This window comes from Lepidothrix coronata, unplaced genomic scaffold (assembly GCF_001604755.1).
Source record: "Lepidothrix coronata isolate B3197 unplaced genomic scaffold, Lepidothrix_coronata-1.0 Scaffold152, whole genome shotgun sequence".
NCBI lineage: Eukaryota > Metazoa > Chordata > Aves > Passeriformes > Pipridae > Lepidothrix > Lepidothrix coronata.
Window position 1 is genome coordinate 439,100 of NW_016690332.1, and position 22,137 is coordinate 461,236.

General features: G+C 40.1%; 1 protein-coding gene across 1 annotated transcript; it reads left to right on the forward strand.

Annotated features, from left to right (window-relative positions):
- The first annotated feature begins 13,613 nt into the window (after positions 1–13,613).
- On the forward strand, positions 13,614–18,366 carry LOC108504093 (leukocyte elastase inhibitor A-like). Its single transcript, XM_017828718.1, has 7 exons — positions 13,614–13,788; positions 14,295–14,357; positions 14,894–15,082; positions 16,337–16,454; positions 16,759–16,901; positions 17,645–17,812; positions 17,962–18,366. Exons 1-7 carry the CDS (start codon positions 13,621–13,623, stop codon positions 18,364–18,366), a joined length of 1,254 nt encoding a protein of 417 aa, XP_017684207.1. The 5' UTR covers positions 13,614–13,620.
- Positions 18,367–22,137: the final 3,771 nt, after the last annotated feature.

Genomic DNA, 22,137 nt, shown 5'->3' on the forward strand with positions numbered 1-22,137 from the left:
AATGATGTGTCTCTCCTAAACATAGGCTGGCTTTAAACTTGTACATCCAAAAAGCCATCTGAAAGAAAAATTCTCTTATCCAAAATTTGTAGGCATTTTATTTTCACATTTTGTAAATTCTTTAGCGGCTAGCATTTTTCTTTGCTTTCTCTGAACTGCCTTGATGTGAGTGATGAGGTGCTTTGCCCATGTTGAAAGTCAGGAGCAAGGTAGAATGAGGTGTAAATCCCTGAAGAACATCTAGTGAATGGATTCAAAGCAGGCTTTGTGCAAGCTTTTCAAATAGGGCTCCTGGAAAATGCCATTACACTGACTTCATTTTTGTTTTGACTGAAAATAGTACTTAACTTCTGTACTGAAGAAATTCATGTGGCTTAGGAGGTGAAGGGCCTGTATCCCATATCTTTGCTGGAATTCAAGCCTATGGCTCCCGAGAGAACGCACCAAATGCTATCAGGCATTGGGATTTGGCACAGACTGTGTGGCAAAACTGTCCACCTTCCTTTTGAAGCCCTTACATAAATGAGTGCAGCTTAATGACACAAGCAGAGATCTCTAGGACTGATAGCTTTGCAATTCAACAACTGTATTATAGATGAGTTCTGGTTTCCAGTCTCTGGTCCCAGGGCTCTTCCTATTTTAGTCCAGTAACACAGAAAAAAAGTATCCATATGTGTGTGTCTATCCTAGCAATAATGATATGGAAGTATTTTGTCTATATCTTTCTGACAGCATGAATTTTTCCTCACTTTCTTAATATCTGCCTAGAAAAGAAAATAGCAACTAAAGTAGGTCGCTGGTGAGCTTCCTTTCAGCTCTTCAGAGGGTGTTGCTGTGCAGCTTTTTCATCTGTATCTTCAGGCATTAGATATTCTTAATCATGTCACAGCTTTTATGTAAGAGCACTGCCACATGCACATGTGCAAAATTGTTTTGCATTACTCCCTCACTTGAGTGCCACAGTTTGGAAACAGGGTCCAGCTTTTCCATACACTTACCGATAGTTTAAACATGCTGGAAAAACACTCCCGAAGGACCTCTTTTGTAAATCCTGATGGATGTCTTATTTTCTTGCCTCACAAAGAAGTTTGCTTTCGGCTCTGTCCTAATTGCAACCTCACAGCACCAGCTGCAGCTCTGCCTCCATTCACACCCCTGACAGCTCCTTTTCCAAGGGATCCCCACTGTAGCCTTCTCTGCTGCTTGTCACTCCTCTCCTCTGCAATCTGTCAGCACGAAGCTGCCCCAAACATGGGGCAGCAATGACCAATTCTGCCTTTTCCACAGCCCTCAGCTTGCCGAGTGAGGAATCACCTTACTAAATTCTAGTAGGATGACTACTGAAGGGAAAGACTTTCTCAAGCTGAAGTTTCATAACAGGGAAAAGTTCCCCAAGTAATATTTTCAGATTATATTAATGCAATCATTGTGTGATGTCTAATGGGGGCTTAGCTGCGTTTTGCTCAATAGGTTCGGTTGCTGGTCTTCTGTAAGAAGTACAATATTCTGCCCAGAGCAGTGACGAGCACAGTGCCTTTTGGCCTAAAATATAGACAGTGCTCAGCCCACACCCATTCTCAAGACACCAGCTGATTGCTGCTTGTGACACAGAACAACCTGAAGGACCAAAGGATGAGTGCTTTGACAGTGCGGAGCCCATTTCCTTGCTCAAGAATGGTGATGAATATGGAGAATCCTGGAAGACATACCCAGTGACCTTTGATGTATCTCTTGTATCCCCCCAGGCAGGAGCAGCTCCACCTTGCTGCCTTATTTGGTTGTTGTTTTGTGCAAACCTTCTGGAGGTGCAGCCTGACAATGACTGTGGAGCTCAACAAAAGACTCAGGAGTCCCATATGCATTTCAAACCAAAAATATCAATGCCTCAAGCTCCCCACACAGTTCTGCTGAAATATGTGAGCTAGACCTAAGAGATAGAAAACCAGATCCACAGCTAGAGTACAGCAGCAAATATTCAGAACTGAGAACTCAGCTGTGCTCCCATTGCAGTGTCTAACTCTGTTAGACTCTGGGAAAAACCCACATCTAGCCCTGGAGGAGTAAGGAGCACCAGTTTGAATGACAGAGCTGCTCCATCTCAGTGCTCCTCCCATTAGTGCTGTTCATACTGAGCTTTTCTAAGTGGGGCTGGTGATGCCTTTGCTTCACCCCCTCTTGCCCTTTTGCTGCATGAGGTCAATGGAAAAAGTTTGTTCCCCAAGATTCTCACCATATGTGAACAACCGTGTGCCCAGAGCTGTGTAACTGGGACTTCTTCTGCCCTTTGGATCACATCCTGTAGTACTTGGTTAGGTCTGTCTCCTCTAGACCCAGAGTCCGGGAGACAATCAAATCCCAGGCTAGGATGTGCTGTGGAAGGTTCCTGTGTGCTCGCTCCACTGTCTGGCTTTGCTGATGCAGGAAGAAAAACAGGCTGAGATTCCAAGACAGGCACAGTGTCACACGGAACCACAGAGTCACAGAATTGTTAGCGTTGGAAGGGATCTCTGGAGATCCTTTGGTGCCCATGCTGAGGCAGCCCCAACTAAGTGTAGGTCTGAGACCGAGGAGCTGTTGCAGCACAGTCTGGATCATTGCAGTGCTCCAGGATGGTCTGAGTTAAAGAAGAAATAATATCTTGTGGTTACAGGCCCAGATCTGTCATCTGCTGCAGGATTATCAGGGCTCCCCATGAGACAGAGGTTGTCAGATGCGTTTAGGTAGTATAGGGAGATGTCTCTCTAAATGCTGTGTATCAGACTCTTATTTTCTGTGATTTTTTTTCCTGTTTTCCTCTTGCTGTTATTGTATGCTTTCTGCAGATGCTTACCATGTCTTTGGTACAGATGACTCAGCAAAGCAAGTGAATGAGATGAAGCAGGATCAACAGTGTGCCTCCTCCCTGGGAGGGGAAAGAGGTATACTTCCTTCTTTTGCTACTTGTTTTAGAGAGTGAAAACCAGAAGACACTGGATCACTCAGTGTGTCTCTCTTTCCCGTGGGACATGAAAAACCATTCTCCTGGTACTCTGTCTGTTGGACCTTGATTTCCCCAAGCATGCTCCTTTTTCAGAAATAAGCTGAGCAGGCTACACAATTGTTGGTTTCAATTTAAGATGAGGTGGGACACCATCCTTCATCAGTGAAGAAACTGTCAGTCAGCTCTTCCCAGGAGAAGGTAACTCTCTCAGCTTTAGGTTTTCCTAGGGTAGTGACAGTACTGTAAATATAGGGTGGAGTGGAGCAAAGTGCATTGCAGCAGTGCACGAAGGCTGGCTGCAGTGTTTCTGCCTGCGGGGCTGACATTTCATGGATGTGACAATCCCAGGACTAGGAGGTATGTAGCCAAATTCTTTCCTTGGGTCAACAGCAGAAGAGAATTTGGTAATCCTCTCTAAAGGCAAAAGGAGATAAATGGCATTGCAGTTATGTTAGAAGTGCTAGGACATATGAACTTGCTACCTCAAATTCAGGAGGAAGAGGAACAAGATTGTTTTTTGGCTATGTCTTGACAATCCAATTTGCTGGTCTCTCTGTTGTTTGTTTTCACACAATGTGCTTTATGTTTTACACAATGTACAAAAGAAAAAGTTTTTATACTGTGTAATTCAGCGAATTCACAATTACTCAGTGTTTGAATGTTGACCAATGCTTCTAAACCATGTAGCAATTCTTGCAAGAAAAACAGGATGTTGACTACATGACCATATTTACACAGAGTACAGCCTTTAAAAAAAATATTGAGGAGATAAAAGTGAGCGAGGAGCTAGCTGGAACAGACAGTGGAAAAGCATGAACATGACTAAAGGGGTGATTTGCCCAGACGTGGTTGTTCAGGTCAGGGTGCGAGGTGCACTTTGCTATGAAGTGCAAAGCATGGTCTGAGACAGCAGACCTGGTCCTGGGACAGCAATGTGAACTTGAATGTCCTCCACCTGCATTTGTCTGACTTTTAATTCTAAAAATAATAATGAATGCAAAGGATGGGGGTTTTTTTTGAAAGGGACTTTTCAAAGAAAACTATTCCCATTCAGTAACAGCCAAAATATATTACGGCTTTCTCTTTGTTCCCATTCTGCCTCTATCCCCAGAAAATAAGTTGGGAAGCAGGAACGGGACACAACCAGGAGAGCTGACCTCAGCTGATCAAAGAGGTATTCCATACCATATAGCATCATGTCAGCAATAAAAACTTGGTGAGAGGAAGAAGGGGTGGTGGAGATTTTTGCTTCTGTTTTTGCTCCTTTTGCCAACTGAACTGCCTTTATCTCAACTCATTTCTCTCCCCTCCTCCCCCTTTTTGCTCCTCCTATCCTCCCCCCTATCCCTTTGGGGATGGAGGGGAGTAAGCAAACAGCTCTGTGGGTGCTTGGCTGCTGGCTGGGATCAATCTACACCACAGGGTTTAGCTGCAGTTTGTCAAATGCTCTAATATAAAGGGAAATATTTTAAAACAGCAAATATGTGGCCATGGTTTTTGGTTTATTTTTCTTGTGTGGCATTCATAGGTTTTAATATTTTAATATCAATTTTATAATATAGCACAAAATAGTGAGCTGACTGGTTTTCTATGCAAAACCACTTCAGGCAAGGCCTTGAATAATTAAATTTGTCTTTTCTGATTTTTGATTATAAGAATTGCTATCTAAATGTGTTTGTTTACTCAGTTTGCTTCTGCATAGAAAAGCTCATTTTCTGTCTGTGCAGGAGTGAATGAATACACGTAGTTTTCAGTGAATGTTAGTGACTCAACAATTTGGAAACCTGCAGTTGATTATTGAGTTTCACAACTGGGACAGAGAGAATAGAACTGTACAACAAAATTAAATTTGGTCTTATTCTGGTCTCTTCTGCCTATAAAATTTTCTGCAATTAGAGAGTATGCATTTATGAGCTATTAAAATATCAGTGAACTGGTGTTAGTGGAGCTGTGATAGATTTACACCCAAGCCTGAGAACAGAATTCAGTCCCAGTTCTCTAGCTGAGTTGCTCAGATACCTGGCATAGCAGGAAGAAAAAAAGGGCCATCCTGAATCTCAGTTTAGAAATGAACCCCCACATTTGTGTTTCTCCATGTAGCACGAAGTCAGACAAAGGGAGAATATATTTATGAGTACATCCTGTAGCTGGTTTCCAAATGCAGGGGGAAAAAATTAACCATGTCTTAAATATACAGTAAACTACAGCTCTGTGAATAAAGACAGGTACTTGGAAGCTTTCCCTACTCTCAAATGAGAAGGCTTGCTGGCAGGATCAGAGCTTTGAAGTCACCCCACAATCATTTGATGGTGTTCCAGATCCGGTTTACCTCCCATGGCTCAATGGTAATATTTACTTTGTACAAGATGAAGGTTTAGGAAAAGAATCAAATGGTACTTTCCACTAGCAATTGGACATCACGTTCTGTCAAGACATTCTTGTTCGCATCCAATGATCGCTTAAGACCGAAATAGCAGGAACTACTTTACCTATTCTGCATGAAATAGTGGTTCTTGGGAGCATAATGCTTTAAAGTCAGATTTTCTTAAATATCTTTTTCTATGTAGTATTTTGTATAGTATTCTGTGTAGTGTTCTTATCCTGTAGTAGATATTTCTTTAGTATCTTATTTTATGAAGGTTGTTGGTAAGTGATGCTGGTCACAAGTTCAACATTAGTTTTTTTTAGATTATAAATGTTTACAACCAGCTGGGATACAAGTATCTGGGATTCACAAGGTGATGTTTCTGGGTTACAGGCAGGCCAGAAAAGAAGAGGCTGTCAAATTTACGCGGGAGACCAACCACTTTATCAATAGTAAAAATCAGTGGAACTGAGAGAAGAGATGTAGAGAACTTATTTTCAGAACAGTTCAGTAGTCCTTGGTTAACCTAGGCATGTAGAAATTTGACTTGAAGAATGATGAAATTGTATATTGTACAAATTCTGTGGCAGGATGTGGAAAACATACCATCTGTACACCCACATTATTCTGTGGCCTGAAGAAGAACAAATTCTCTTTTCACACCTCTTCTGGAACTGAATCAGTTTTACAGTGACTGAAAATTTGACCCTGTGGTTTCAAATTATGCAGCTGTCAGCTCCTCACAGGGCTTGGCAGTTTAGGAAGGGTGTTTTCAAATCTCATTTTGTTTTCAAAACTCGGTCACTAACAATATGTGCGCAATATCAGCAAACACATACACTCCATTTCTGGACCTACAATGCATCTCATTTCACTAGCTGTAAGGACTGGCAAGAATATCCCCACAGGAACATTTATGCAACTAACATATTAAACTACTGAGCAACTGCATAATTTGACTAGCTGTGGAAATCGTACCACAAGGATTGTCATGGGAATGAGGAAAAACAATTACTTTAACATCCAGACTGATAGCCAAAAGCAAAACTTTTCTCCTCAGAATAGTGAGAATTATACAATGTGCTTAAAGGGCTGAGCAGCCCTAAAGGACATTTCAGGTTGCCAAGTCCATAAGTTGCTGAAGCAGCTCAGTAGCTAACAATACCCACGGTGTTTTGGGTAGTGTGATTAGTGTAGTGTTAAGTTTCTGGTCATGAGTATACCTACAATAATGACATTTTATGACCAGGGAGACAGTCCCAAATACTACATCTTGTACAAAGGATAAATTGACTAATAAGTATTTACATGACTTGGCCAGTGGCACATATCAAAGTTTAAAGATGACTGGATGTAACCATTCTAGTTTGCAGTCAGGACAACTTAAAAGAAAGTTGAGTTAAAACTCCAGGAATAAGAAAGCACTGAAACATAACAGAAGCTTGGAAACTCTTTGTGTAGAGGCTTCAAAAACTAGGTTCAACAAACACCTATCAACTGTAGTCTAGGTCTTTCATCCCACCTTAGGGCATCAGAAACACTAGAAATCTCAAAGCTCCTTCCAGCCACACAATTCTGTCACTTTCAACCAAAGCTAACAACAAATGCATTGCATGAGATTATCTATTGTCTTTTCCAGTGGCTAAGCAATATAGAAAAACAGCCCCTTTTTTAAAAGGCAAGGGAATTTTTCTACTATCTACTGCATCCCACAATACTGACTGATGAGACACTGAGGTAGAGCCAGAAGAGGAATACTTCTGTATTGCACACCTTTAAAAAATGCTGCACTTGTTATTTAGGTAAAGAGAGCTGGGTTAGAAAATTATTTAAAGTGCCACAAAGGGATGATGTCCAGAAATACTGTAGATGATATCACTCACAAAGCCTGGATCAGCATTATAAAATGGGATCATAATGCAAAAATATTTATCTGTCTAATCATAACACCTTATGCTTTGGAAGTCAGTTAAGCAGACATCCTTGCTTACAAATGTAATTTTCTCTTAGTCAAGGCGCATGAACAGGTGAGCAGGACTGTGAGCAGAGAATGTAAAACAGACAGAACTGGCTGTATTGCTAGAGCTATTTTTGGATGCTGGTAAGATAAGTGAATCAAAGATGAAGAATTTTTGATGCTATTCTGTGTCATGTCTAAGTTTCCCTGGAGAGTAAAGGGGTTTCATTGCAATAATGGAAAAACTTCTGTTGCAGAAAGAAGTTCAGGTGGAGAAAAAAACAGTGCTGGGCTCACCTTTTCCCTGGCAAGTTGAATGACCAGCATGAAGTGGCTCAAATCTCTGCAAAGTTGACACTTATCAATTCCTGCACTCTCTTGCCAATAAATTCAGTATTGGAGAGTCAGAAGACAGCAGTGTAATTTAGAAGGTGATATTTGCTTTTCAATAAGTTCTTGACTCATACAACCTGAAGATCACAGGAATTAATATCAGACTTTGCTCACGTGGTGCTTCCCAAATGAGGTGAGACCATCAGCAACATCTGAAATCTCTCCAGCTTCTTCCACTACTTCAAGAGGTATTTTTCTGTCATGCTAATGTTTCTTTGGATCACCACAGATACTTTATCACTCTTAATTGCTCTCATATATTGTATAAGGCTTGTTATTTGTTGAAGCAGATGTCTGACAAAGAGGGAGGGCCCTTTTGGCCTCATGAGTATCACAGGAGTCCTTGTTTTGTTCTTGCTATTCAGCAACTCTACTTATCTAATGGTACCTTTACTCACAGCAACCTCAGACAAATCAGGTACTCTGTAATTACCGCCTGAGCAGGGTGGTAGCAGAATGTGCATTTTGCCAGATGAAAGGGACAAGAAGAGCCTTTGCTGTCAAACTTGAGATCAGCCTCTGTTTCCTCAACAGGAATCTGCTTCTCTGCTGCATCGTGCAGACACTGACAGCAAGGAAAGCATATGGCTGCAAACAATGAGAAAAAAACCAAGGGAGAACTGTAGGAGTCCAAGTTTCTTGCATCTTTTTGCAGCAAAGAATAATTGCAAGGAATATGCTGGTAGTCTGTTCTGCTACAGAGTCATTGCTTCTTGCTGTGAGACTGTGTCCTGTGATTGACATCACTGAGCGGATCTCTTGTTCCTTGTTTTGGCCATCCTATGCTTATCTCATCCATGTCATCAGAACTCCTTATGGTTTACAAATCATACAGAGAAGTCTTCATTCCCTTGGTCCTGGGCCCAAGGCCATAAGAAACATAAAAAAAAATGTCATTGGCAAATGAAGAAAAAGTTTGAGACTTTCATCCAAAATGACTGCAAACAGACTAACAGTACTGAACAAAACTTGTCCCTAAGCATGTTGTACTATTTACAGTCTTATCTAAATGTAGAGAACTTTAGGTGTAGCAAGCAGCTCAGTCTGTGTTCCATTCCTCTGTACCTGAAAGCAACTTTACTACGACAAGCATCTGACCACCAGCTAAAAGGTCTGTCTTTGAAATATGCATTCTCACCCGAATAGTTTAAGTATCTGAAAGAAAATCTGTCACTTCTATTGTACTTGCAGTACTTTTACATCTCAGTCTTCCTTTCCACACAATGCATTTTCTATAACCCTTAAAAAAAAAAGTCCTCCTGTTATTTATCCTTTCCTGCTAGGAGGCTTATTCATGGAAAGGAATAAAGAGAGTCTCCTGATTTGAGACCACCTTGACCTTCTTCGATCTTCTTAATTTTTCTCTGGCCTGAAATGCACCTTTGCATTATTCCAAGAGCAAGAAGGGAGTCATAGATCTGACAAATGTGGTGCAATTCCTAGCCCAGCTGCCTGTTCAACAGCAGAATTAGTTATAGCTTTGTTTTTCCCATCAGGTGCTTGCATAGCAAGTCTTCTCAGAACCTACAAAGCAGGAGATCCTTCAATCCACTTTAACAAAAACTTCTGGATTTCTCGGACATTGCCATTAAAAAATGTGCCTGTCTAAGCACTCTCTAACCCACATTGAACTAGCCTAGAAGAGAAGGAAATATCAAAGGAGGAGACTAGAAGAACAGCAGAAAATGTTCCTTTCTGAAAATCAACGCCAGTTCAGCTCCTTCATTAGCTATAATTTGACCAAAGACAGAAAATGATCCATGCGAAACAAACCTCCACCAAATGGAACAGTGGAGCCACAGTTAATCTTCAGGTTAACTCAAAATGAACAGAAGTACCTACAGAACCAGTGAAATAACAAACAACCATAAAAAACCCTGTTCACTTAAGACAGTTAAGGCAAGAGCTTAAAAGTATCAGAAACCTAAGCAGGACTAGGAGAGTAGTATTTCAGTCTGATAGCCTATTAGATAACTTGAACTTTGCCTTAATGGATTCCTATACAGAAGAATGAATTTCAAGGGTACTTGTGTCTCTAGCCACACACCCCTGTGCCTAAAGGACATGATTTATTGCACTTCAGGATTGCAATTTTCCATTCACTATATTAATTTGGACTAAAATTTGCCAGTTCCTGAAAGAGAAATACTTGTTTGTGTCTAGCTGCTTGAAAACTATCTCCCTTCTTCTGTTCTGGGAGATGACTGAGTGCTACCCTGACTTACAACTAATATATTTCGTGGCTCCTATTTGTATACTTTCCCCTCTTGTATTCCATAACATTTTTTCCTCCAACTGTGCTATGCCTAGTGCCAAAAATAAAAATGCAAGGAACAGCCTGCCACCACAAGAAAGAGAACAGCATCTGCCCAGTTTTGCTCTGCAGTTTCCTATTGGTGACAATGTGAGTGTCAAGGAATACATTCAGGGCAGGGAGCTCGGGGTGCAGCTGCAGTGCAAACTGCAAGCTGAGCTCTGGGTGGTGAGAGCCCGAGCCCTAGGCAAGAGGCCGAAGAGTTAACCTGAGCTGCCGACCCTTTCCATAAAACAGGGCATGGAGACCTGTGGCACAGCCAGGGGACCCAACAGGGCAGGAGCTGAGGACCCTGGACTTTCCCATACTTAGACTGTGAGGGTATAAAAGCACAGTGGTGTCTTTTTGTTTCGAGTTCCTCCTTGGAGGCACTCAGCTCGAGCTGATAGTTTGTTATTGCACCATGATTAAATTATTTTAAGGGTTGTGACATCTGAGACTCTGCTATGGGAAACCAAAGGTTGAGCTGGTAGGGAAAGCTGGTCTGACTGTGTGAGTGTGGGGTGTGCAGCTGCAAAGGGGCCCCAATCCCAGCTTGGGTGGTATGGGTGCGACTGATGGAATGGCTCCTGCATGGTTGAACAGGCAAGTTTCCTTAACAGTGAGGAACAGGCTCCACAGGTAGGTTTTTAAGTGGCTGTTTGGAGAGCAGCCAGAAACCAGGAAAGCAAGCCAGACACTTCTTTGCGAAGTTTTCTTGCCCCAGTGTTAAGCAAGTTAAACCAGACTCTGTGGCCTTCTTTCCTTCAGGCAAAATCTGTGCCGGTCTAACCCTCTTGTCCTCAGGGTATGAGCAAGCAGCACATTTTTAATTTCTATTTCCTCCCAGAAAAAATATGAGAAAATTCAAACCAGAAGAGAATTGAACCCTTGAGTACCTTGTGATTGACATGAAACTGCCTTCAAAGCTTCCTAAATAGCAGAGAACCCTAGTATCTGTTTGGGTTGATATGTAAGTATATGTTAGTAGTGATACCTCAGTATTTCTTACAAAACAGTGATTTAAGTGTTTGTGCTTGCATACACTTATGCAAGTGTTTGCCCACCCACACACCATATCAATCTAAATGTGAAGGAAGATTATTTTTCAGGAAAATAACAGAAAATATACTACTTCTTATAATTAAGTTGCTCTGTCCCTGCTGCCTATGCCTCGCTGAATCAATATAAGGCAAGGACCAGACTTTCTCAGAGACACTGACAAAAATGAGGAGTTGTGGGCTAAACTTAGATATATCAGTGTCTTGTGGAAAGCCTGCCTGGACAAAATTCAGCAGTTTTCCTGTTAACACATCCACAGAATGCAAGGTTTAGAAAGAAGACTATATGAACAGGGATAGCTTCTCAATGTTTTGCCCCTTGTGCCACAAATGCCTTCCCTGCTTACAGTAGAAATATTGGGAATCCCCAGGAGAATATCTCATATCTCCATCAGTAGAACCTAGGCCATTGCAGATAATGCATGGAGAGCCCCTCACTGCAGTGCCTCTGCAGGAAGCACAGCATCCCAGGAGTACCAGAATTAGTCTGCATGTGCTGTGTCACTGTTGTGAATGCACGACCTGTACCCCATCGCTGCAATGACTGCGGGTGCTCAGCTGCAGCACACCTGAGGTATGTGCTCGGCACAGTTGAGCTGTGTGTGCAATGTGCCCTCTCTTCTAGGATATCATGCCAGTGAAAGCAAGCTACTGTTTGCCCAGGCTGTTGGGTATTCAACAAATTCTGGAACAAATGGCTAAATTCGTCTTCTGCATTAAAGACAGAATTTTCAGTTGAGGCAGTAAACAGGTAGGGAAAGTTCCCTGGAAGGGATCTTGAAGAGAGAAGTCTTCAGAGGCACAGATCTGGAGAAGGCAAAGGGGGTTGTCCTACCTCCACCTTGGAACCACTGCCTTATGTCACAATTGGCCAAATAGATAGTTCTGTATTTTACTTTCCCTTGCTACTGTGCCACCATCAGAGGTTTCAATAATTAGTTTCTGTTACAGAAACATATGTGTTTGCATTCAGTGGTGTCACTTCTGACAGTAAAACACACCAAAATTTGTAGAATTTATTTTTTACAGGTAAAAAATTGCCTCAGATCTCCTTTGTTTCTAGGAGTTTACTTTCTCTTTTATAACTAGGTAAAATTTTTTTACATCTCAGTATGCATTTGAAATTGTGACTTCTTTCTGATCTCTTAGGGATAAGGAAAAATGCAGGATTCCACAAAAGATCCCCTAATTATACTAACTGGTTGCAACAGACAGGAATATGATTCATCATGAGTGAAAATTATGCTGCCACTGGGAGTGGCAATGGTTTTATATTCCATTGCTCCAGAAGGCCCATCAACAAGCTCAACTGTCAAGTTGACACCGTGAGTTCCAAGGAGAAGGTAAATATCTCCATGATCTTTAATTCTAAAAGACAGAGCTAGGAAATGTCTAAGGATTGATATGTGCATTAGTGACATACATACTGCTTAGCACATATATGTGCTATATGACTTATTTTGAGGAAGTGAGAATATTTTCAAGTTGCTGTGCAATGTTTTGGATCACATTAAAATGTATGGGCTGTGTGATGAATTTGTGCTTAACTTGCACAGTGGTTTTACCAAGTGTGTTTCTAAAGAAGATCAAAACCAAACCGATTCCCACTTCTTTATGACCCAAATTAGTAATTTATGAGAGCACAGTCTTCCTACACTCTTCCATATTTTAAATATTTATATGGATAATTTAATTCTTCTTGTGTAATGGGGGAAAGATATCTTCCACACCTGTGGAGAAAATTATTTAGACTCAGTAAGAATCAAACAAAAAATGACTTAGAATAGTGGAACCTCTAAATATGGCACCTACTTTCTAATGGATCAGATGTTTCTACATCAGTTTACTGGATGAAGACACTGGGTTTCATAAGAGAAGAACTCCATCGTAGGTGTAAGGTATGAAGAATTTTGCTGAATATTCAAGATTATCTGCTTATAGTAATTGTGATTGTAACTGAAATATATTTGGGAAAATAGTTTAAGCTGCAGATAAAATAAAAAATATGACTGGAATTTTCTACTAATACACAATGTGTCTTTGTTAAAAATCTTACTAAGTGAGCCGGTCTGTATTTCTATTTTTTTGCCAAATGTTTGTTAAGCAACCAGCCTCAAAAGGACACAGTATGTAAGGCACAGCTGATTAATACTCACAAAGTTTTTAGAGAGACAGAGAATGAGATACGATCAAGGGTGTAATTAATAAGGGTTATGCCTGCAAGACTCTAGGCAAGAAAGATCACTATATAAACTAAGCTGGCACTGTGGTTAGGGCAAAGTTAGGACTAACTGATGAAGCCATAGCTATTGCTTGAGCTGGAGAAGCAGCTCAACTCAGAATACTGCTTCTGCAAATGTGTTTCTCCTGCCATTCAGGGTGCTGATTTTCAAATTCACTTTAAAATCCCAAATGTGGTGAACAGGGAATCTTCTGTGTAGTGCAGAATAATTCAGCCAAGCTATTGCAGAAAACCTTACCATGCTCTACTAAGGCATCTAAATGTAGCAGGTGTTAGGATGAGAAGCCTAAATTACTTTTTCCCTTATTTCAGGTGATCGCAGTGCCACAATGTGCTCTCTCAGCGCAGCCAATGCCAAGTTCTGTCTTGACTTTTTCAGAGAGCTGAACAAAAGAAAAAGAAATGAAAACATCTTCTTCTCTCCACTAAGTCTGTCAGCTGCCTTTGGAATGGTTGTCCTCGGAGCCAGGGGCAACACACTGGAACAGATTGAGAAGGTAGGTTTCCTTTGCTCTGAAAAGGGGATGGTGGCATGATATGAGCCAAGAAGCTGATATAGTTCCTAAATATCCAAAGGATTGGTGCACACAGAGAGGCCTTTAAAAATACATTATGCTGTTCCTAATACCAAAGTTCTTCAGACTAAACATTATTAGTAGTAATTGATTGTTCAGTGAATGCTAAACAGTGCTAAAGAAAGTGTTTTGGAGGCATTCCCAAACTCTTCAGGTCTCAGAAGTGTTCCTGCCCTTTGATATGGTCTTCTGCCTTCTCTGGACAACCAAAGTCTTCTTTCCTATGAAGAAAGATTTGAAAGATTTCAAAGATTTCATGCACTCATTGTCTACTAAAACTACTTGTTCACTTGCAAGGATCTTAGAGTAAAGAACAAAGGGAGCTTTCCTCAGTGACTGTCTGGCTGTATTTTGGGATAGGCTTGCAACACTGCTTTAGTTTTGAAGTACTGTCACTGAGCTGCACTTACTCAACATTTACATTGCAGGTATTTCATTTCAGTGAAGTTTTGAGCAGTGTGGGGCAGAGCAACAGAGACCCTTCTGAGAAGGTAAGACACAATTGCTCTGAGCTGAAGCAACAGGAACCAGTTTGTCAGCCCTTTTCCTTGCAGATGATCACTTAATCAGAAGGTACAGCAGTGCTGATCAGTCTCTCCATCTAGATTTACAGACCTGCTTATTACTGTTCCTTCACTAGTTATTTAAGGGGCCTTGTGAGTCACACATTTCAATGGCTAAGCCATCTAATTACAGGTTTCTAACCAAAACATCAGTACCAATCTAAAAAGTGATAAGTGCTTCAGTTGCCACCTGCAAAGGTTTGTCTACAGAGCGTGCCAAAGGCACCTTGGAGCTTGCTTCTCGCAGTCTGTAAGCCAGCAGTCTTTTGCTTAGTGTGCACAGAGACATTGCTGTAGGATACATGACTTGAAGGTGAACTGGTGCTGGCCTGAAGAGGAATCACTTTGTCATTCTGTTCATCCGGCACAGGGGGAGTAAGAGGTGGTGTCGTTGCATTTATTCCAGTGCCTGTATCAACTGGGTGGAGTTTCTCATGTGGAGGGAGGCTGCAATTCACCCTCAGGTCCAGCTTTGCATAGGAAAGCTCAAGCCTACTATGAAATGTCTGTTTTCTTGTTTGAAGTGTGAAGAAGCTGAAGGAGTCCATTCCCAGTTCCAGGCACTGTTGGCTGAAGTCAGTGAACCCAGTCCAGGATGTTGTCTCACCATTGCCAACAGGCTCTTTGGAGAAATTACTTACCCGTTCTTCCAGGTAAGTGGCCGTGGTGTCCCTTTTAACAGCTCCTAGGAGTGACAAGCTCAGTAGAATTTCTTCAATCATGAAGCACAAAGGGAAATGAAACACAATGGCACTGTCAGTGTGCTGACAAATGACTGCACTTCACAGCTCACAGTCAGGGAGCCTTTCCGTCTCACTTGCCCAGATATGGGGCAGAGCATGAGGAAGCCAGAGTTAAAGATTTTAGATGAAGAAACAGATCTATGGTAATTGCTCTCCCTTGACATTCCAGAAAATGTGATAGCAGTGATCACCATCAGTGTATCCTTGCCACGCACTCCCTGTGTCTAACAGGGAGTTGTGTCAATTCTATCCGAGCAAGAAAAGTCTGTGTCCAGCAGAAGACTTCCTTTCCCAGTGTCTTCTTTGTTTCTCATGAAATGATTTTGCTCACTCTCCCACCTTTCCCTTAGAATCTACACAAATATAGGACTCTATGATTCCTGATACCTTTTCAAACAAGGCTTAAAAGAAGTAGCATCTTTGAGATTTGTGTCTATTAGTCTCATTTAAGTGTAATTGACCGTCTCAGAACATTCTTGTGAAACACTGATGCCCAGACAATGCAAGACCATACAAATAATTTACTCAGGAAAATAGAGCTATGGTGTTTAAAAGAGTATTAGTAGGAACAGTGCTGTTTAATCTCTGTAACCACCTTTCTCATTTGAAGTCAAGATTTCATCTTGCTTTCAAGAGGCTTCCTTTGTGCTCTAGGTGAGCAGAGATTTTCAGGGCCAGAAAAAGGTGACCAGCAGCCAGGAAAAGTTTTACACTTAATACAAGTTATAAATTTTACAGTGTGTATATCCACACTGAGTAATACATATACATGTACAGACAGAGATCTCATTGTGGTATCAGTCCTGGTTATTTGTTCAAAATAAGACAGCCTTCTTCATTTGATGATTGGGAAGACATATATCATAACAATGATATATGAGCTTAAAAGGTACCACATTTTGATCTTAGATATTTTTCACTGTGCTGAGACATTTCTGCTGCTGATTACATCTTGACATTACAGAAAAATATATTTGCAAATTTTTTTTAAAAATAATGTCTCTAAAAATTGAATGTTTGAGTTATTTCAAATAATTTCTTACATATGCCTTTTTTACTCATTCTTTTCTGGCTGATCTACTTCATGGAATTATCCTGAAGCCATGAAATTATCTTATAAAAATCATCATGTTGAAATAAAATTCTGAATCTTGTACTTTCTAGCAATACTTGGATTCTACAAAGAAATTCTATCGAGCAGAACTGGAACCAGTCAATTTTAAATACACTGAAGAAGTAGTCAGAGAAAAAATTAACTTCTGGGTGGAAAATGAGACAAAAGGTAAAGAAGAAACCATGCAGGTTTTTTGGTTTGAAATTGAACTAGTTAGGGATATCATGTATGAATTTCACTTTCCACTTTTTTTTTCTAAAAGGAACTACTTTTTTTTTTTTTCTTCTCAATAGGAAATAAATATAGGAAGAGGAAAAAAATGCCTTGAGTTCCTGGCTTCCAAAACTGTACATAAAATTTTTTTGTCTGACAGCACTGTACTACTTTTCAGATTTACAGAAATAGCTATTAATAGTTGAAGTCAGTTAATTGCCTGAAAAAAATAATTCTTTTTAATTTATTATTTTTAAAGGTAAAATCAAAGACCTATTTGCTACTGGTTTTATTGATCCCTCTACTGTACTTGTCCTGGTCAATGCTATGTATTTTAAAGGAAAGTGGGCAGTAGAATTTAAGAAAGAAGACACTAAGGAAGCATATTTCCATCTGAACAAGGTACAGTATGGACGGGAACTGAAGCAGCTGGGGGATGGAAATCAGATATCTGTCCCCTAAACCAACAAATGGGAGCTTTCCTCCTCTCTGTTATCCCAAAACAAAACAGGAGTCCTCAGCCAGAACAAGAGAAAGCTGCATCTTCTCTTCAGTTTGATAACCAAATATGTTACTGTTTGTACCAATTAACATCAGAAGTGGGTCTTGTGCAGCTGAGATCCTGATTGGGTCAAAGCCACTGAGCAAATGCGCTAACTTTGTTGGGGATTTTGCAACTAAGGATGCTGTTTCAAAAATAGTCTGGTTTGGAACTCAAACTGAGGATTCTGTTCCCCTGTTACTATTTATGAAGAGAATAGTGTGTGCTTTCAGGAAAAAATGAGCTGAAGACAAATTATCTCAGGAGAATGTATACATTATTCATGAGGAATTTAGATTTATGGTTGCATCAGTTGCATGAATTTTCTAATCTGACATGCCAGACAAAAGAAAGATGTAACAACGAAGCTATGAGTAAAGTAATCTTCCACCAGTAGAGAGGGAAAAGTAGCTTTTATGCTTCTAAAATGGATAACTTCATTGGAGCTACAGTTGAGAGGAACAGATCAATGCTACAAGTATGTTAAACCCATGAGCAGTGTAAGTAATGCTTTTGGACTGAACTCTAACCTCAATACTGAAACAAATTAATAACAGGGTAATTATTTCTGTATTTTCCATTTAATATGTTTCATGTGTTCCAGAATGAGAGTAGGACAGTGCAGATGATGTTTCAAGAAGGATATTTTAACATGGCCATCTTAGAAGAACCGAAAATGAAAGTCATAGAGCTCCTATACTTTAATAATGAACTGAGCATGTTCATTCTTCTTCCTGAAGATGACTGTGAGGACTTTACTGGCCTAGAACAGGTAATATTTGATTTTCTGTCTAGTAAAATACACAGAGAGCAATACTTTAATGTTGCTCCAGTATGGTCTGAAGCCAAATGGAAAAAACTGAACTTTTTTTCCTTCCATTCATGATGGTGCCATTCATTATTATCAATACCACCGTACAGCTTGAATGTGCCCTCACCTATGAAAAACTAGCAGAATGGACCAGCTCTGCTAGGATGGAACCGCTGAAAGTGAAGGTATACCTGCCTCAGTTCAAGATGGAAGAAAGTTATGTTCTCAACAAAACTCTTCAGGAGATGGGAGTAATGAATGTTTTTGACTGGGGAAAAGCTGATTTGTCAGGAATCTCTAAGAAAGGTGGCCTGGTTGTGTCCAAGGCCATCCAGAAGACAATCGTGGAAGTCAATGAAGAGGGCACAGAAGCAGCTTGTGCCACAGGGCTTCTTGCAATGCCTCTGTGTTGCCCACTTACTTATGAGTTCAAAGCTGACCGTCCATTCCTCTTCTTCATCAGACACAACCAAACTAACACTATTCTCTTCTTTGGAAGATATTGCTCTCCTTAAGTGGAGGAAATTAGATCTTTCTCCATGCTTACATCCTAACTGGCAAGCAGTAAGGACAAAAGACAAAACAAAAGACATTTCTCTTGGCTTTATCCTAAGGTTTAATTTGCTATTAAAAAGACTAACTGAGAAGAACCAAATTAAAGATAAAAACTAAAAACCATGAATTTCAGGCATGTTTTACTTTTAGGAGGCCTCACTAAAATATGTACCTTAAAATACGCTATGTGATATTTGCCAAGGAGCTGTAGGCCTCTAGAGATGTCTGCATAGAAAATCTTATTTCAAGGCTTTCCTAGTGCAGTATGGATGCAATAAACCCATGATTGTAGTGCCCTAAAGATAACTGATATATTCACTCACATGTAGCAGACAGGAAGACAGGGATCTACATTAAAAGGATAATCTTAGATCCTTGGTCTCTTTTAGCTTTACCTACCCAACCTTTGTAGGCCTGAAGGAAAATGACAATTTGTAGGGGAGTAGCAAAGTATTCCCGTGGGACCTCCCTTTTAAATGTTGATTGATTTTAAGCTGGAACTCTCAGGATTTGTTCCCAGAGACCAGAGAAAACAGAAGATTTTCTGGTGTAATTTTGCTTGTTTTCAAGCAGGGCAGAACCATTGTTATTTTTTTTTCTATTAAAACCCCTGTATGTGTGAGAAAATTCTCCAACTTCTTCATAAACTTCCATGTAACAAAAGCAGAATTTCACAGTAATGGATTTCTCACAAGGCCTGCTCTGTGATGGCTGGGAATAAGACAAATAAGTCCCACAGAAAACTTTAAGTAGTGATCAGCTATTCTCATTTCTATAAAACAGCTCTATTTGTGCCTCAGATATTGTGAGTTTCTTGTTCCAGCTTTTTTATTCATCATTAACATAAAAAAAAATTTTAAAAATCTATAGTGATGGTATTTAGATGGGTAGCCTGTGTCTGCTAGATTTATCATAATAAAACCACTGCAAACCAAATATTAAATGTAGTAGTCTGCAGAATTAAGTGGACAGAGGAATAGTCTAATATAACAAGTAAAAATAATAGTAATCCTTTAAAAAACGTAAATGATGCTGAAGTCTACTTCCCACTTTTAAATATTTGTCATCCTGAGTTTAGGCACTGAACAATTTGACATTAGGATACGTAAACCCTGAACCTCACCTAATGCTTCTCTCTCACATTGATTTTACCACGGAATTGAAAGTGTCCTTTTAAGACACGGCTGAGCCAGTCTAATGCCACTGAGAATGAGGAGCATGCTTTGCCTCCTTCCTTTGTTCTGTGTGTTTCTGTTCCCTCCCTTATGCCACCACTGTTATTTGCCTGACTTGAGGATGATGAGCAGTTCTCTGGGATGTAAATGAAGGGGAAAATTTTTGGTAAAGCTAATTTACTTGCTGATGACCTACTTCCCTAAACCACCTCCTGGGTGTTGTGGCATAAGTGGTGGGAAGGCATAGCACGGGGTTACAGACAAGAGAGCAGCCTGCCAAGTTTGGCAGTAGGCAATGTCCAAAATCCACAGATATATGAAAAATACTTGCTTTTAAAGGAAAAATATTCCACCCCTTTGATGACTCACTTCTCCTTTTCCTGTTATTCACTGATGGGAAGAAAGTAAACACTGCGAGCATACTACTGCCATTTCAGAACTGCAGATTCAAAGGGCTCTTCCAAATGCTGAGATATGCAGGAAAAATTACAGTAAATTACGCTACTCCACACATTGAATTGCTAAATAAAGTAGACCCATTACAGTCTGTGGAGATACCTCATATGGCTGCAATTGAATTATGAAATACAGCCTGAAATACTAAAATTACCTGTAGAGGCACAGTTGTCATATCAATTAAGCGAAGATAACACAAATCACAGGCTGTTGGCTCTTCTGATAAATAAACTATGCAAAAAATAGCTACACATGTTTTTCAATGACTGAAATTGGTATTTTGTGTATATCTGGTTTGTCTCCAATATGAACCACTTAGGTTAAAAGAAAAAAGAGTGAAATGAACAGTGTTAGAATTTATTAGCTTGCATGATCCGGCCTATAAATTTTCAGATAAAATGTAAAAGAAAAACAATTACTGGCATGTGTGATAAAGGCGTGTCCTTTAACATATTATCCTGAAGAGCACGAGTCTCACAACAGGAAAAGGAATTTTGTGTGAGAGCAAAGAAGAAGGTGTGTCTGTAATGAGGGTTTCACTTAATTTACTACAGCAGAAATATTTTGAGGTTTTTATGGGTTTTTTTGTTGCCTTTTTTTTTTTTTTAAATTTCCTCCAGGAATATCTAGATAATTTCAGCAAAGCAAACAACACTGCTAAGGGTAAAGTAGCTCCCTTTCCCTTTCACAGAGGGTACACCTACTGTTGTATGCTCTGTGACTTAATATGTACAAATTTGGATTCCTATTATTCACTTCTAATGGCCTTTACAGATGCTATATTTGTTTTTTTTTACTGCTCATCAAGTCTATTATTCAATAAATTGTAATTGCTTTTTACAATTGAATTATATTTTATATTGTGCATTATGATTGTCTAACAGACCATGAATGTTCCTGCAGACAGATTCCATAGTTTATTCACCTGCCACAGTAAAAAAGAAGGTATGGAAGATCTATGAGAATGGCCTGTGCATGTACCATGGGCCTTGTTGCCATGACCTGCGGAGAATGAAAGTTAAAAGCTGACTCTCAATCATCCTTTAAATCCTACTGGCTGGTTCAAATAAATTTCTGACTACTTGAATATTCTGGGGTCTGACTTACAGTCCAGGAAACATGTAATTCTCAACTGTTCCTCTAATCTCTTCCTCTGCCATGCCCATCCTCAGACCTCTAATTAATCTCAATGCTGTTGCTTTGAATCTTTACATCAAAATGAGGTTTTTAGCAAAATGTGCTTTCTCCTCAGAGCCTTTCTCCCCTCCTCCACATGTATGTGTAGACTCTATAGTTTGACCTCAGGTAAAAACTTCAGTCTCACCCAGGTAGAGAAATAGATATGACTGTGCTTTGAAAAAATACAAGCTATTAACCACACCAACCTTTGGACTTCAGGGATGTAATTCTGCATTTTGGCAGACCAAAACACCTTTCAGTACCATTTGGCTCTTGACAAATAAACAGAAATTTTTAGGTTTGTTCTTACAGGGAAAAAATCCATTTCAAATCCCTCTTAATAGAATGACCCTCCTGCAAACTGGCTTTGCGTGGAATTATGTAATTTTAGCAACGTCAGATGGTCACCCTTCATGAGGAACTCCCTCTGTTCCACTGCACAGATGCTGTAGTGAGTTGTTGCATGTCTGTCAGACCTTCAGCAGATAGCCTAGCATCCACTTTTCCCTTCATGCTTGGTGAGAGTACTGTGTTAGAGTGCTTTCTGCACTGACAGTGCCTTACATGTGAGAAGAAGAGAATTGTCTGGGTTTTCTGGGATTGATGCAGTTTTTGCACTCCCTGGTAACATAAGACTCTTTCCTCTGCTATATCCGTGGATGCTTGCTAGCAATGGACTGTAGTGGGAACTGTTTGCTCACTCCCAGATCACAGCACTATGACTAGGTCATATTTTCCTGTACTATTTTGGGATCTTTACCTTCACTTGGCTGTGAGAATCACCTGATACGATGTTACAGCTGGGTTTACTAAAAATGTATTTTGTTTTGCTGAACATATTTGTACCGTTGTTTTTTTCTCTTTTTTTTTTTTTTTATTTGGCTCTAGTTACCTAATAGAGCTCAATCACATTAATGTGTA